This window comes from Ursus arctos, unplaced genomic scaffold (genome assembly GCF_023065955.2).
Source record: "Ursus arctos isolate Adak ecotype North America unplaced genomic scaffold, UrsArc2.0 scaffold_2, whole genome shotgun sequence".
In the NCBI taxonomy this organism is placed as follows: domain Eukaryota; kingdom Metazoa; phylum Chordata; class Mammalia; order Carnivora; family Ursidae; genus Ursus; species Ursus arctos.
This window is the reverse complement of record NW_026622874.1, coordinates 72,667,047-72,680,425: the sequence shown is the minus strand read 5'-3', so window position 1 is coordinate 72,680,425 and position 13,379 is coordinate 72,667,047. Positions and strand designations below refer to the sequence as shown.

Sequence of the window (13,379 nt, the reverse complement as noted above, 5' to 3'; positions counted from 1 at the left end):
CTCGTGGGGGCGTGGCCTCGGCCGGCCCGCCCCGCGGACCACGCCCCCTCCCCAGTTTCTCGGCTCTCGCAGTCGGAGGCGAGCAGCTGGCGGAGCGGAGCGGGTCGCGGGTAGGCAGCTTCTCCGGATCCCCCAGAGGGGTGTGGCGGGGTGTCCTCTCCCGGGCTCCGGGAGTGCGGACGGACGTCGGCCTCTTGCGGCCGCCGCCCGCATCCAGCCCCCTCTGGCAGTGTCTTCCTGGCCGCCGGCAGAGGGCTTCGGGCTGGGTCTCTAGGCCCCGAAGAAATGCACGGGCCGCCGCGGCCTGTTTGGGGAGAGCAGGTTACTCATCCCCGGGAAGGGGGCGGGTGTGGCAGCAGCGGGAGGGATTTGGGGCGGACGTCGGGCAGCGCTTGCGGCGTGCAGGGACAGCCTCCCCTCGCTTTCGCCCGTGGAATGGACCGCGAGTGGGGGACTCGCGGGGCGGGGAGGGGGCGCCGACCCCCAACCGGGTCGGGCTGCGCTGGCGGTGGGACTCCGGTTGCTGGGGCGGTGGGGGCGGAGGGAGCCGTCCTGGCGCCGCACGATTGGCCGCATCTGGGGAGGAGGAGTCACCGGGCGCTCGCCGAGTGTTTGCGCCCGGATGGGGGGCCTCTGGGCGGAGCACAAAAACTTCACCCGCGCCCACAGTCTCCCTCCCCGCGGGCCCCGCCGGCAGCCCGTTTGCAAGCCGGAAATGCAACGTTGTTTTTTGATTTTTTAAAAAGAAAACCCCGGCCCCCACATCTTCTCTGGGGTTGGAGTGGGTGTGTGTATGTGGGGAGGGAGCGACGATCAGCCGGTTCCAGGCAGGGCCTCCGTTCCCGTTGGTGGAGGTGTCTCACTGCAAAAGAAGAGGCCTCCCGCCTCAGTTTCCCCATTTGTAGACTAGTGGTATAACTTCTCTTCTCATAACGGGGTGTGAAAGAATAGAAAGAGGAGGCGAACCCAGCCCCAGGGGAAGCGTTAGCTACTGTCATATATTTTACTTGCTTTTTTGACATTTCTCTGTCTCCGCCTCCAGTCTAGCCCCTCCAACCCTCTCGCCTCTCCGAAGCCAGAGAGAACTTGTAAAAACAATCGGTTCAGATAACCCCCGCCTCAAAATCGTCGCTGATGTCCCTATTGTCTAAGCCCCAAACTTGTCCACAGGGTTTTCTGTTACCTTCCACGGCGACCTTTTTCCAGCCTCCGCCACCACCTTCCTCCCACCCTGCGCCTTGGCCCCTGATGGTCCCTCTGTCAGGAATGACGCCCCCCCCCCCACCAAGTGACCCTTTTAAGACCCAAGGCAGCCTCGCCTCTTCGGCCAGCTCCACCTACTTCTGGACTCCTGCTCCCCAGGGGGGGATTGGTGACCAGGTTCTCAGTGCTGGGCTGCTCGTCCTCCCGCCCCCACACCCCCACACAGGGCAAGAACAGGGCCCTGTAGCGTTGCGGACCTGAGCCAGACCCAGTGGGGCCCTGGGGCCCTGGGTGGCCGTTGAGGGTGGGTTCCCGTGGGAGGGGAACGGTCTTTCTTTGTGCCGCGGAGTGGCCAAGTCAGGGCTTTTGGTTTGTGTCCCATCAGCAGGGACAGCAATGGGAGGGATTATTCTAGATCGCCCCATGCCTGACAGTTTCAACATGAGCGGCTCAAGTATTGTTGGCTGAGCCCTTTGTAGCTGGCACCGTCTGCACCGCGTCCGGGGGCCATCCGGGATACTGCATTACTGTCCCATTTGACAAATGAGGAAACAGGCATGGAGCGGTGAGGTCGCTTGCCAGGGGTCAACGGAGAGCACAGTCAGGCCTGAAACGCGGGTCAGTCCCCCCCCCAAACCCGGGGGAGGGGGGAAGCTGGAGGCAAGGATGCAATACGGGAATGCGTTACCCCGGGGTGATGGGATCCAGAGTCAGCTTCTGGTTACGAGCTGGGGGATCGCAGGGCCCCTGGGTGGGGGGGCGCTGGGGGACCTTCTCCGTCGGGCGGGGCTGGTCCCAGCTGAGGCCATCGGGGTGCTCCGGGGTGGGGGGTCAGGCGGCCACGCTGGAGGGGCCGCGTCGGGTTCCTGGGTTGCCGGTCCTTGGGTTTCCCGCCTCTTCCAGCACATGGGCCCCGGAGGGCACTTCCCGGCCAGGGGTCTGGCCGCGTCTGGCCGCGGGCGGCACCCTCCCGCCTTGTTTGTGTTTCTGCGGCCGGCCCTGCTGGCTCCCGGCAGTGGCTGCCCCGCTGCAGCCAGCCGCCCCCGGCTACACTCCGCGCCCCTCCCCTGGCCGTCTCCGCCCCTCCTCTGCCTCCCCTCCATCCTCGCCCTCCCCGCCACCGCGGGCTCTCTCTGGAACAATGGAGTGGGAGGTGGCAGAGGCCCGCCTCGGGTCCCCTCCTGGGGCCTCTCCCACTTCCTAGGACCCCTCTGTCGGGCTCCGCCAAACTGAACTGCCCCTCCACCGCCAGCCCTCCTGTCTGCCGGGTGGGGGCCCAGCTGGCCTGGAGGTGGGGACGAAGTCACCGCGTCTCAGCCTCAGTTTACAAAGAAGGAACCCTGGTGCCCTAGAGTAACTTTGTGACTCATCCAGAGCCTGACCCCTGTCGGCCCCCCAGTTTCTCTTCCACCCTCTCACATGGGGTTGGCACCTGCCAGCCCACTGTCTGTGAAGGTGGGCAGGTCATCAAGCCGCCCCACTCTGGTGCTGCTCTGTTCCATTGACCAGTGGCACCTGCCTCACAGGGAGCACCTTAGAACCGCCCAATCCCATTCCCGCCCTTCCCAACAGAATCTGCATTTTATCACCATCCCCGCAGACTCTTGGGACTCCTAAAGTGTGAGACCCTATCTGGGCCTTAGTTTCCCCACCTGTAAAATGGGTGTGATAAAAGCTGTGCCGCCGTGGGGATGACTCTAGTTCATGTATGTGAACTGACCGCGTCGAGCCTGACACGGAAGTCGGTGGGTGGTGGGCAGTGGACATCCGGTGAATCAAAGCACAGCCTCACTCTTGTCCCCTTTCCTGGACCATGGCTGGTTCTCCAGTGCCCTGCCCCCCTCCTCTTGTGTGGGCTGGTTCCGAGCCACCCCCATGTGCCAGCAGCGGCCTGGCCCTGCAGCTGGGAAGTGTCCACACACATGATGCCCAGCCCTGGCTTCCCCCGGCCAGAAACCCATGCAAGGCTCAAGACCCCCAGTTTTCAGCCTAGGCTTGGAGTGGTCTGGCTTTGCCAAGAACCACACTGAGAAAGAAGCACCCAACGTGATTGAACCCAGTTCTTGTTCCCCTAGTCCCCCTTCCCCCCATCTTCCTGCCCTCCAGGAGAGGTGTGAAAGCTACCAAGAATGGGGTCTTGGGAAATAAACTGCAAACTCCCTCTCACTGAAGTATAAATGGCTGAGAACCGCTGCCAAAGCTCCCCTCCCTGGAGTAAGCACTTGGCTCTTTGGCCCAAGACTGATTATCCTTGATACGGTTGTTGGGTTCTCAGGGCAGGAGGTGGGGGTTAACAGGGGGTCTGCAGGTTGTCTGGAGTCCCCAGGTAGGTGGGTGGGCTGAGGGGAGGGGTGGGGAAGGCCAGAGCCTGGGGCCTGCCTGGACTCTGAGAACCTAATAGGAGGACATGCAGGGCCTGTGGAAAATTCCCACGCTATTTTGGGTTGAGGCCCCCTTCTCCACCCTTTCCGGGGATGAAGGCCCTGTTGACACACCCCTCCCTGAGGGCAGCAAGGGTGGGAGTGACTTCCTGGCTCCCTCACCTCCAGACCTTGGGTCCCCCTCCCCTGGCTCTGGGCACTGTTTAGAACCTGGGGTTGGAGCTGACTGAGGGAAGGGGAGCGTGACCCCCTGCTCACTTCCTCAGACCACCTGTTTTGAAAATGCAACCCCACACCCATGCTCCCCTCTTCTCCTTGCTTTTTCTCCAGAACATTTCCCAGTTTACTTACTAGCTGGGGGGCCCAAGGCAGGCTGCTTGACACTTTGTGGCTCAGTTTTCCCATCAGCGAAGTGAGGATGAACGAGTGGAGATGGGTGAAGTCCCTAGCTCCAGGACATGCTTCTTGTCCCGGTGGTTGTGGGTCTCCAGTCCCTGAGCCTAAGCTCCTGAATTTGCTGCCCTGGTGTCCGTTTCCTGCGCATAGTGGGTGGCCCAGTAACTGTTGGAAAGGATGTAGCCTTCGTCAAGGTCCTCAGGTGCCAGTGCAAGCCCCCAGCTGACCTTGTCCCCTGGTGTGCTCACATAGGGCAGCGACAAGCACTTGCTCACAGCACAGCAGCCGTGAAGTGCCCTGGCCGGGGACATTTGGGCCACTTCGCTGCCCGTCAGGGGCCCATCCCAGGTCTGGGCTTCAAGCACCTGCTTACAAACTGCTCCCAGCCATGGGAAGATGCAGGGAGTTGAGGGGTACATGGGCTGGTGGCGAGGGGGCTGGTCACAGAGGGTGGGCCCCACCTCAGCTGGAGACTCCGACTCTGCTGGGGGTGTGGCTGGCCCTCTGTACCCCCCTCCCCATCTGCGTGGAGTTGGGGGGGGCAGCAGCAGCAGCTGCAGGGTTGGCTCCGGGGTGACTGGCTACCCCCTCCCCCAGCTATTTTCCTTACAGCTGGACTCTGACCCTGGCCTCCCCCACACAGAGGCTATTCACTCCTCTTTCTCTCTGCTGGGTCCTGGCTGGCCCCCAGCCAGGCCTGCTCCAGCTGCCCCAGCTGCTTTCTAGCTCAGATGGGCTGAGAGAGGCAGGCAGGGCGGTGGTGAAGGCTCCCGGGTCTCCCCACGCTCCCCGCCCAGGTAGTGGTGCCCTCCGGGCCCCACTTTCTAACACTGCCAGGTGAGCATGGCCGTTGCCACTCCTGCTGGACTGTGCCAGCGAGAGCACACCAAATTCACTGTGGCTGCCAGCCACTCCTCAAGACTCCCAGTTTTTTGAACCCTTGTCATTCAAATACTGGTCAAGAAGGGAACCCTGCTTTCCTCCAGCCCCAGTGCTGGGCCCTAGGGACATGGAGGGACCCTGTGCTGCCCTCAGTTGCTCATCCCCAAGGCCACATGGGTTCCCATTGGCATCCGTGAGAGTTGGGTGTCTTTGGGGAATCAGGGATGCTGGGGTGGAGAGAAGGGGGCCCCCAATTTGGGCCTGTTTCATTAATTCAGGGGGGAGGTGGGCATAGTAAGGAGCATGGGACAGGCAGACAGACAGATGGGTGTGAAGAAAGGAAGAGACACATGATGATGATGCCCCATAATTTATCAGCTGGCCCTCGTCTCCCCATCCATGGTGCCCACACTGCCTCCTTGCTGGCCTTCAGCCACACCTGGGCCCTTGCCAACCTCAGGGCCTTTGCACAGGCTGTTCCCCCTACCTGGAAGAGCCTTCCTGTTTTTCAAATGGTTGACTCTTGTTGTTCAGGGCCCCGCGTGCACCCTCATTAGAAAAGCATTCCCACACTCTTACTTTTTATCTCCTGTGTATTTCTTACCAGCCCGTTTGGGAATCTGTGATGATCTTATTTATATACTTATTTACCTATTTATTTTCTGCCTCCAAATTCAGGCCCTGTGTCTCTAGTGCCATGACCAGGGCCTGGCACCAGTCACCTGTTCGTGGAATGACCATGTGATGACAGTCACAACAGTCCTAGCTGGTAGTACTGCTCACTTGTGCTAGGTAGATGCTGAGTGCTTAGCGTGGATTATGTGATTTCAACTTCGTAGCAGTGGTGTGAGGTCAGATGTGCCTGACTCCAGATGAGGGCAAGGAGATTGTGGCTGGCGGGTGTGTGTGTGTGCGTGTGTGTGTGTCCCCTGCCTCACGCTGCTGTCCCCCCTGCTGTCCCGGGAGGCCCCGGCAAGGCGCTCCTTTTTCTGGGCCAGCCCCCTTCCCAGAACCCCAAGCACTGGAACATTCCGGGACTCTATGACCTGTGCTGCTGGGTCATGCTGGAGCCCTGACCCCCAGCCCAGCAGCTGGGGCCTTTATGAGGTGGGGGCTCCCCGGTCCTCCCTGGCCACGGCTGCAGCTGAGAGAACGGTTAGGAGGTACTATGTCACTTCCTCCAGAAGGCCCGCCGGCCCTCTCTCTTCTGAGCAAGACAGAACTAAGGCCAGACAGGGGAGTGTGGGGGGCTGTGGGTAGAATGTGGGGGAAGGGGGCGGGGGAGAGGTTTGGCCCTTTCGGGGGAGAAACCAGGCCTGGGTCTTGGGTGGCTTGGGTTGTGGGCAGAGGGCGCGCTCCTGGGCGATGGAGGTTGAAAGCCCTGGGCATGGGGCCACAGAGTCACATCAGTGAGGGAAGCAGGGTGGCAAACGGGGGTTCAGGGTGATCAGAGCTTCGAGTTTTTTCCAAGAGTAGTTGGAAGCCCCTGTTAGAGCTGTGTTTAAGATAGCCACCGTTTTACTGAAAACCCTGTGTGAGCCCCACAGACCCGTCGGGGCTGCTGCCGCCCCACCTTGCTCTGCGTGCCTGGGCCAAGTGTGAGTTCAGGGCTCCTCTGCCGCCCCGGCCGTGGGGCCTGGCTCTGCTTCACCTGCCGTGCCATCACCAGCCCCGACCAGGTGCCCAGGGACGCCCACTCAGCGGCCCCACGTTGCAGATGGGGAGATTGGTCCCAGAGAGGGGGAAGGACTTACCCAAAGCCCTCCGGCTCCTGAGCTTTGCTCTTTTCCTGTGGGGCTTGAGCCAAGGCCGAGTCGGAGCAGATACCTTAGTGGTCACGTGTTCAGGGCAGCGGCCACGTCCTGCTCTTGGCACAAGTGCCAGAACAGGGCAGCAGCTATGGAGTCCGCTCCCCCCAGTGCCCCCAGCTGGGGCTGACCCCGCCTCTGATGCATGTTAAGGGTGACCGGAGGAATTGGCGTTCCTCACAGCCAGTGACCCAGGCAGGGTGCACTCTGAGCACCTGCATACGCAAGGGCCTTTGCAGTGGCCCGCCGCGTTGTGTCCCTCGGGCTCGCTGTCCCAGATGCAGGCTGGTGACAGCCCCTGGGGGATCCAGAGCTGGGGTCTGCGTCTCTGGTTTGTGTCCAGACTCCCTTGGAGGAACACTGTGTGCTCTTCTCTCCTTTGCCCCTCCACTTTCCCCACGGCGCCTGGCACTTAGCAGGTCAAGTTTGTTGGGTAGCTGGAGTGTGACCTAGGTGGCTGGCGCTAAAGCCTGCCTGCCCTGCCTCCCTCCCTCGCTGCCTCCTTCCCTCCCTCCCTCTCACGGGTATGGACTCAGTGCCCCTGAGTGTGCCAGGATCTGTGCTGTGTACTGGGGACGTAGAGGGGACTGATGGCGTCCTTGTCACGGGGCAAGCAGGCATTTCCCAGCAGAACGATGCCAGAGGGAGGCCATGGCTGCCACAGGGCCGTGGAGGCACCTGACCCCGCTGGGGTAAGCCAGGCATGTTTCTGGAGAAGGTGACCTCTGTGCTGAGTGAGCCTCGTGCCTGCGTTCCCCGGCCGAGAGCAGTGGGCCTCAGATGGCAGACTCTCAGACACGGGGGTGGGGTGCATCTGGGGGCCCCCTGTTGCAAGGCCCCTGAGAGCCCTCTGTCTCTCCCTAGGTTAGCCATGTCATCTGAACCTCCGCCGCAGCCACAGCCCCCAACCCACCAGACTTCGGTGGGGCTGCTGGACACCCAGCGGGCCCGTGATCGGTCACCGTCGCCTCTTCGGGGCAACGTGGTCCCCAGCCCACTGCCCACCCGCCGGACAAGGACCTTCTCAGCGTGAGTCTTGGGCTAGCCTGGGGAAGCTTCCTGAGATAGGTCTCCTGTCCAGACCCAGAGTCATTGTGTCTGGCCATCTCTGTGCCTCAGTGACCTTGTCTGTCAAATAGGGAGATGGGTTGGGGTAAGGACTGATGGTGAGAGACTGGGAAGGCATCCTATAAACTCGGTGGGAGGGGCACAGCCCCAGGTCCCCTTGAGCCTGCCCCAGCCTGGGGGTCATAACAAATGGGAAATCAGTGGGGTCTTAAATCATTGGGTGTTAACCACACACAAGCTTCTTCCTTTGCAAGACCTCAGCTTCCTCAGCTGCAAAATGGGGACAGTAGCAGGTTGGCCACAGAGCTGCAGAGGACCTGCACGGTGCCTGGCAGATCCAGATCTCAGGCCCAAGGAGTAGAGGCTGCAGTCCTCGGAGGGATGCTCAGAGAGCTTTTAGTCTAACCCTCTTTCCAGATGGAGAAACTGAGGCCTGAGAAAATTTGCCAGGGTCACCAGAGAGTCACTCTTGCTGGAATCTGTGTGAATGGTTCCCAGAGTTGTGCAGTGCACAACCTGCACAGCTGTACATTGTGGCCCTGGCTACTGACTGGGGCACAGCTTTTGCGTTGGGGGGGTTCTGATATGAGCTGGGTGTGCTGCCCGAGAGTGAGTGACTGTTTTGGAGGGCTGGTGGGGGCCTCCTCACACTTTCCCCATCTCTTATCAGGACGGTGCGGGCTTCTCAAGGTCCTGTCTACAAAGGAGTCTGCAAATGTTTCTGTCGATCCAAGGGCCATGGCTTCATTACCCCGGCTGATGGTGGCCCTGACATCTTCCTGCACATTTCTGAGTGAGTCAGGGCTGGTTTGGGTGGTTTGGAGGTGCGGCAGGTGCTGCCTAGGCCCCAGCGAGGCAGGGGAAGGGTGTGAGACTCTGCCTGTGACCTGTGTGTGACTGTATCTGGGGGTGGGGTGATGAGACTGTACTTGGCGGTGGTGTGTGGGGGAGGCTGCAGGCGATGACAGTCTGCCTATCTGTGTGTGCAACGGAGAGCGAGGGCGCGAGCGAGCACGCACTTGGGTGTGTTGAGAACCTCTGGGATGGATCTGAGTGCCCTTGTGTATCTGATGGATGGGGAGCGGGTGCCCCTGGGAGCTGTGGGAGCTGCGTTGGACCCGGGATCTGGTTTTCGGCTTACCGCGGGGGAGGCCACTTGGTGAGGTTGGGGGCTGCGTGACCTCTGTGCTCCAGGAAGGAAGTCTGGAACTGGACCCTCTCCCCTGGCACTTGCTCACTGACGTCCGTCCTTCCTTCCTGTGTGGAAACCCCTGGGAGGCCCAGGGCGCGGCTCACACATCCGAGGCCTCAGGGCTGGAAGGCAGCCAGCAGCCTGCGTTTCACTCCCGCCTTCAGCTATGTGGGGACCTCATCCGGCACCCCCTTTCCCCTGCCCCATTCTTTGGGCCCTGCACCCCCCATCTTTCATTTCAGTCTGTGGCAGCCCGAGTGCCACCCCACACAGCAGACCAGGCAATAGAGAAAAATCACGTTTTTGCAAATAGGTAGGATACTGCTGCACATGTCTGTCGGGATGGGCAAATGATCCCTTCTTGACGCCTTCCCCCCAACGTTCTTACACATCAGGCCTTACGTGGGCCTGTCTCCAGTGCACACACGAGAAAGATGCTGGGCAACGCATCTGATGTATGGATGCACACGTAAGTGGACGTGTACATGTATTTTTATCTTGCCTCTGTCCAGAAGGGATTTGTAGTGGTTTACAAGGATATGCACAGTGCACCATGAAAAATAAGTTAGTAAGGAAAACACGGGGTTGGGGACCAAATCAGAAAGGTGGAGAAATGGGGGTGTCTGCTTGCACGGCCGGAAGTGGACTGCAGCTGTATTCCTGAGATTCTGGGCGGCCAGATCCATCTGCTAGGGGATTCTTCAGTCAAGACAAACCAGTTCCAAGAGCTGGGGGGATGTTCCTCTTGGAGGTGTCTTCAAGGGGGCGTCAAGATGGGCACCTCACCAGGACGGGCAAGATGGTGGCTTATACCCCGTCGAACGTGAGGGGGATGTTCCTGGGGGTGGTCACAGGGAGAGGACGCTTTCTAGAACTAGCTTTAAGCATAGAAGGGACTTTCCTGCGAGCTTGCTGAGTGCCTGGGGAGTCAGAGGGCAGAGGTACACGCAGCTGGGTTTGGGGGGCTCCTGGGACCAGGGTGGATGTGCCGCAGGAGCTCAGGAAACTTGCTGCACCAGCGCTCGATGGTGACGGGCCGGCCTTGTCTTCCTCTCTTGGGCTCAGACCGGTTCTCCCTGCCCTTCTGTCCACAGGCCCATATTTAACGGACAGCGTGGGCCCCTGCACAGGCTGAGCCTGGTCTCGGCCTCCACGTCAGGGGAGGCAGAGGGGTGACACGGCGCCAGCGAAATGGCGTGGCTCCCTCTGGTGGCAGGGCAGGAGGGGCAGTTCCTCTGAAAGGGGTGGCCCTCTGACCAGCTGGGGCTGTGGTCCTGGGCCTTTCTGAGTGCTGGGCACTGAGTGCTGTCTCCCTACCCCTGCAGTGTGGAAGGGGAGTATGTCCCCGTGGAAGGCGACGAGGTCACCTATAAGATGTGCTCCATCCCCCCCAAGAACGAGAAGCTGCAAGCCGTGGAGGTGGTCATCACCCATCTGGCCCCGGGCACCAAGCACGAGACCTGGTCCGGCCATGTCGTCAGCTCCTAGGAGAGGCCGGAAGCACCCCTTTCTCCTCGGCTTGCGGGAGACTCTGGGGGGAAGAGGAGGCAGGACCAAACTGGAGATGCCAGTCTACCGCTTGAGATGGGGCTTCAAAGGGGGGAGCCCGGTCCCTTTCCAGTGTCTCCTGGAAGAAGGGGCATGGGGGGCAGGCATGGGGGTGCTCTCAGCCACCAGCAGAGCCTCTGACCATTGCAACAGCCTCTCACCATCTGAAAAGCATTAAAAGCATGGAAAAAGGAGGGGCACCCGCTGGTGGCTGAGTGGAGGGTCCAACCCCAGCCCGGGGGTGGGCCAGGCGGCGCTTCCCCAGCCCACAGAGTCCTTCGTTCCCCTGGAGTCTCAGAATCCCCAGGTCCAGTCCGTGCAAGGGCTGACGGGGGCCCTGCACATTTCCCAGGATGCATTCTTACCCATGTGGCCATCTTCCTTGTGCCCATGGCCCCGGGCCCAGGCCCTTCTGATGCTCCTTGTGGTTGGTTCTAGGGGAGCTGGCTTCATGGGGCAGCCAGGGAGCAGGGAGAGCAGGGTGGGCTCTGGTGCCTTGCAAGTGGGAAGTGTCACCACTGGGCACCTGGGGAAGAGAGTTTCCCTGGGAGCCCTGAGCTTCCCCCCGGCCATGCCCTGCTCAGCGGCACCCTCTCCTAGGAGCCCCGTCTCCTCCTGCCCTCAAGGTGAATGATCATCACTTAGAAGGCATTTCACATCCCTGGTCCTTTAGGTGGTGGGTGGGGGTGGGAGAAGGGAGGGTCTTTGTTTAAAATCCGACCTTGGTCCAGATCCATCCAGAAGAGAGTTGGTAGCTTGCTTCTGGGCAGCCCTGGTCAAGTCAAAAGTTGAAGGAGAAATGCACCTTTGGTGATGGGGTTTCTTGCAAGAAATGCTTAGGATTTTTTTCTTTCCTTTTTTAATAACGAAGGCTCTCAGCCAGAGCCAGCCCTGTGTGCACTTCGCTGCCGACATTTCGACCCTTTGTAGATATTTGCCGTAAACACATCCTTAGGAGTTTCTCTGCAGTGGTTTGGGTTGGCTTTCGTTGTGATTTAAAAATAGAAATAGCTGGGTAATAATGTTTTGAAATATGGGGCTTATGTGTAGTCAGGAAATTGTGTGTCAGTGCAGGGAGTGAACCCTGGAAAGCTTTGGGGCAGCCGGGGGTGTTGCAGACGGGGGAGGGTGGCCAGCGGGTGCCAGGCTGGGGGATGCCAGGGTGGGGGATGCTGGGAGCAGGAAGGCCCTCGTCAGGTGTTTCAGTCTGTGGTCCTGTTTGTCTTTCGGTCTGGAAAGGGCTTCCTTTGAAAGGGGTTGGAAGGTAGAACTATTTTGTTGACGACTGGTGAGTTTTTAAAATATACAAATAAGTGTGTTGACTGTGTGTGTGTGTGTGTGTGTGTGTGTGTATTGGCAGACAGCGCAGTGAACAGTTGGTCTGCTTTTTCCTGGCCTGTGGGGCCCCTCGAAGGGTCCGCGCACCCCTGCCTCCTGCTGGGTCTGTGGAGGCCTTTGTCGGCCACAGGCCATGCTTTCAGAGCTCCTTTTGGGAGGACGTCTGATGTTGGTGACAGAGCTGGGAATAGCATCGAGGATTCCATCCACATCTTTCCTCCCACCAGCCGCCTCTCTCTCAATAAAGTGTGTTTTGTGCAAGGCTCTGTGTTGTTTGTGACGGCGGAGGCCGGCTGCCTCTCCTGTGAGCCAGCAGGTAAGGGCGTCTCCCCCGAACGCGGCGGACACAGTCATGCTCCGTCATTCTGCTTCACAGGCTGGTTTTTTGGGGTGGTGAAGAAGAGGATGGGATCATGCCTTTTCCCTTAATCCTCCTTCTCCAGCATCGGGCAGCTTAGCAGTAGAGTCGGGCTTCGTGACAACAAAATGCCACTTGCTCCGTGGATGCACTTGAACTTTTACTGTGTGAGCATGAGTGGCGAGAGCAGGGGCAGGCAGACCGAGGGAAGTTTGGCAGTGGGAGGTGTGAAGGCCCAGGGCCTGGGTGGGTGTCCAGGAGCGCAGCGGGGAGGTGCAGGGTGTGGTGGAGGCTGGGCTGACAGGCAGGGCTGCTCTGGGTCGGACTTGCCCAGCCAGTGTCTCTGGAGGGAGGGTAGATCATTTTTGATGGTACAGACCTGACTATTTTTACTGCAGTACTGATTTTCAGAGTGTATTCGGAACAATTACAACAGGCCAAGGAACCCGTTTAGGCAGGAGCCAAAGTAGGCGTTCATTCCAAACAAGGAGATCTGTCGAAGTGCTGTGCTCAGCATTACACAGGTGGCAGAACCGGCAGGTGGGGGAATCCAGCTCTGAGAGAAGGGTGGGGTGGCAGTGGGACGGAGCCTGGGGGCCTGGCTGCTGGGACCAAGTGGCCTGATGGAGCCAAGGTCAGGGGGCTATGGTGGAAGAGGAAGCAGTCCTTGGAGAGGAAGTGATTCAAGGCGGCCAAATCTGCCAGATCTTCCTGACTCCGTCCTCTACAGCCTCGGGGCGCTCCTGCCTAGTGTCCCACCTATCCGAGCCTCCCCCTTCCCTCTCCCTCGGGATGGAGTGCAGGCGCCTCACTGAGTACAGGAGGGCCTTCCTGGGGGCTTCTCCCTCAGGCGCCCCGGGCTGTGCCCTTCACGGGGCCGCTTCCAGGGCCAACCTCTGCTTCCCTCTTGCTCAACACTTAGCCACCGTGTTGAAGTTTCTTGTGCTGGTGTCTGTGCTGCCAGCTCCGGAAAGCTGGGGGGTGACTTACCTGCACCTGGACAGCAGGGCTGGTAGTGCCCGCCTTACAGGCTTCCCGGGGCTTTGAGGAGTTAGTAACAGCCTGGCTGGAGGTAGCTCGGTTAGGGTTCCTGTGTGGGAGGGCCCGTACCCCACCTGACAGAGGAGCAAACAGGCTGAGATGAACCCGTCCTGAGTCATGTCGCTGGCCAGCAGCAGAGACAGGATGTGAGTCCCCCAGGACCA

The 13,379-nt window shown here is 60.2% G+C and overlaps 1 protein-coding gene across 1 annotated transcript; it reads left to right on the top strand.

Annotated features, from left to right (window-relative positions):
* Positions 1-42: 42 nt before the first annotated feature.
* Positions 43-12,077, top strand: CARHSP1 (calcium regulated heat stable protein 1). Its single transcript, XM_026520353.4, has 4 exons — positions 43-110; positions 7,535-7,699; positions 8,409-8,531; positions 10,256-12,077. The coding sequence occupies exons 2-4, from the start codon at positions 7,542-7,544 to the stop codon at positions 10,416-10,418; spliced, it is 444 nt and encodes a 147-aa protein (XP_026376138.1). The 5' UTR covers positions 43-110; positions 7,535-7,541; the 3' UTR covers positions 10,419-12,077.
* Positions 12,078-13,379: the final 1,302 nt, after the last annotated feature.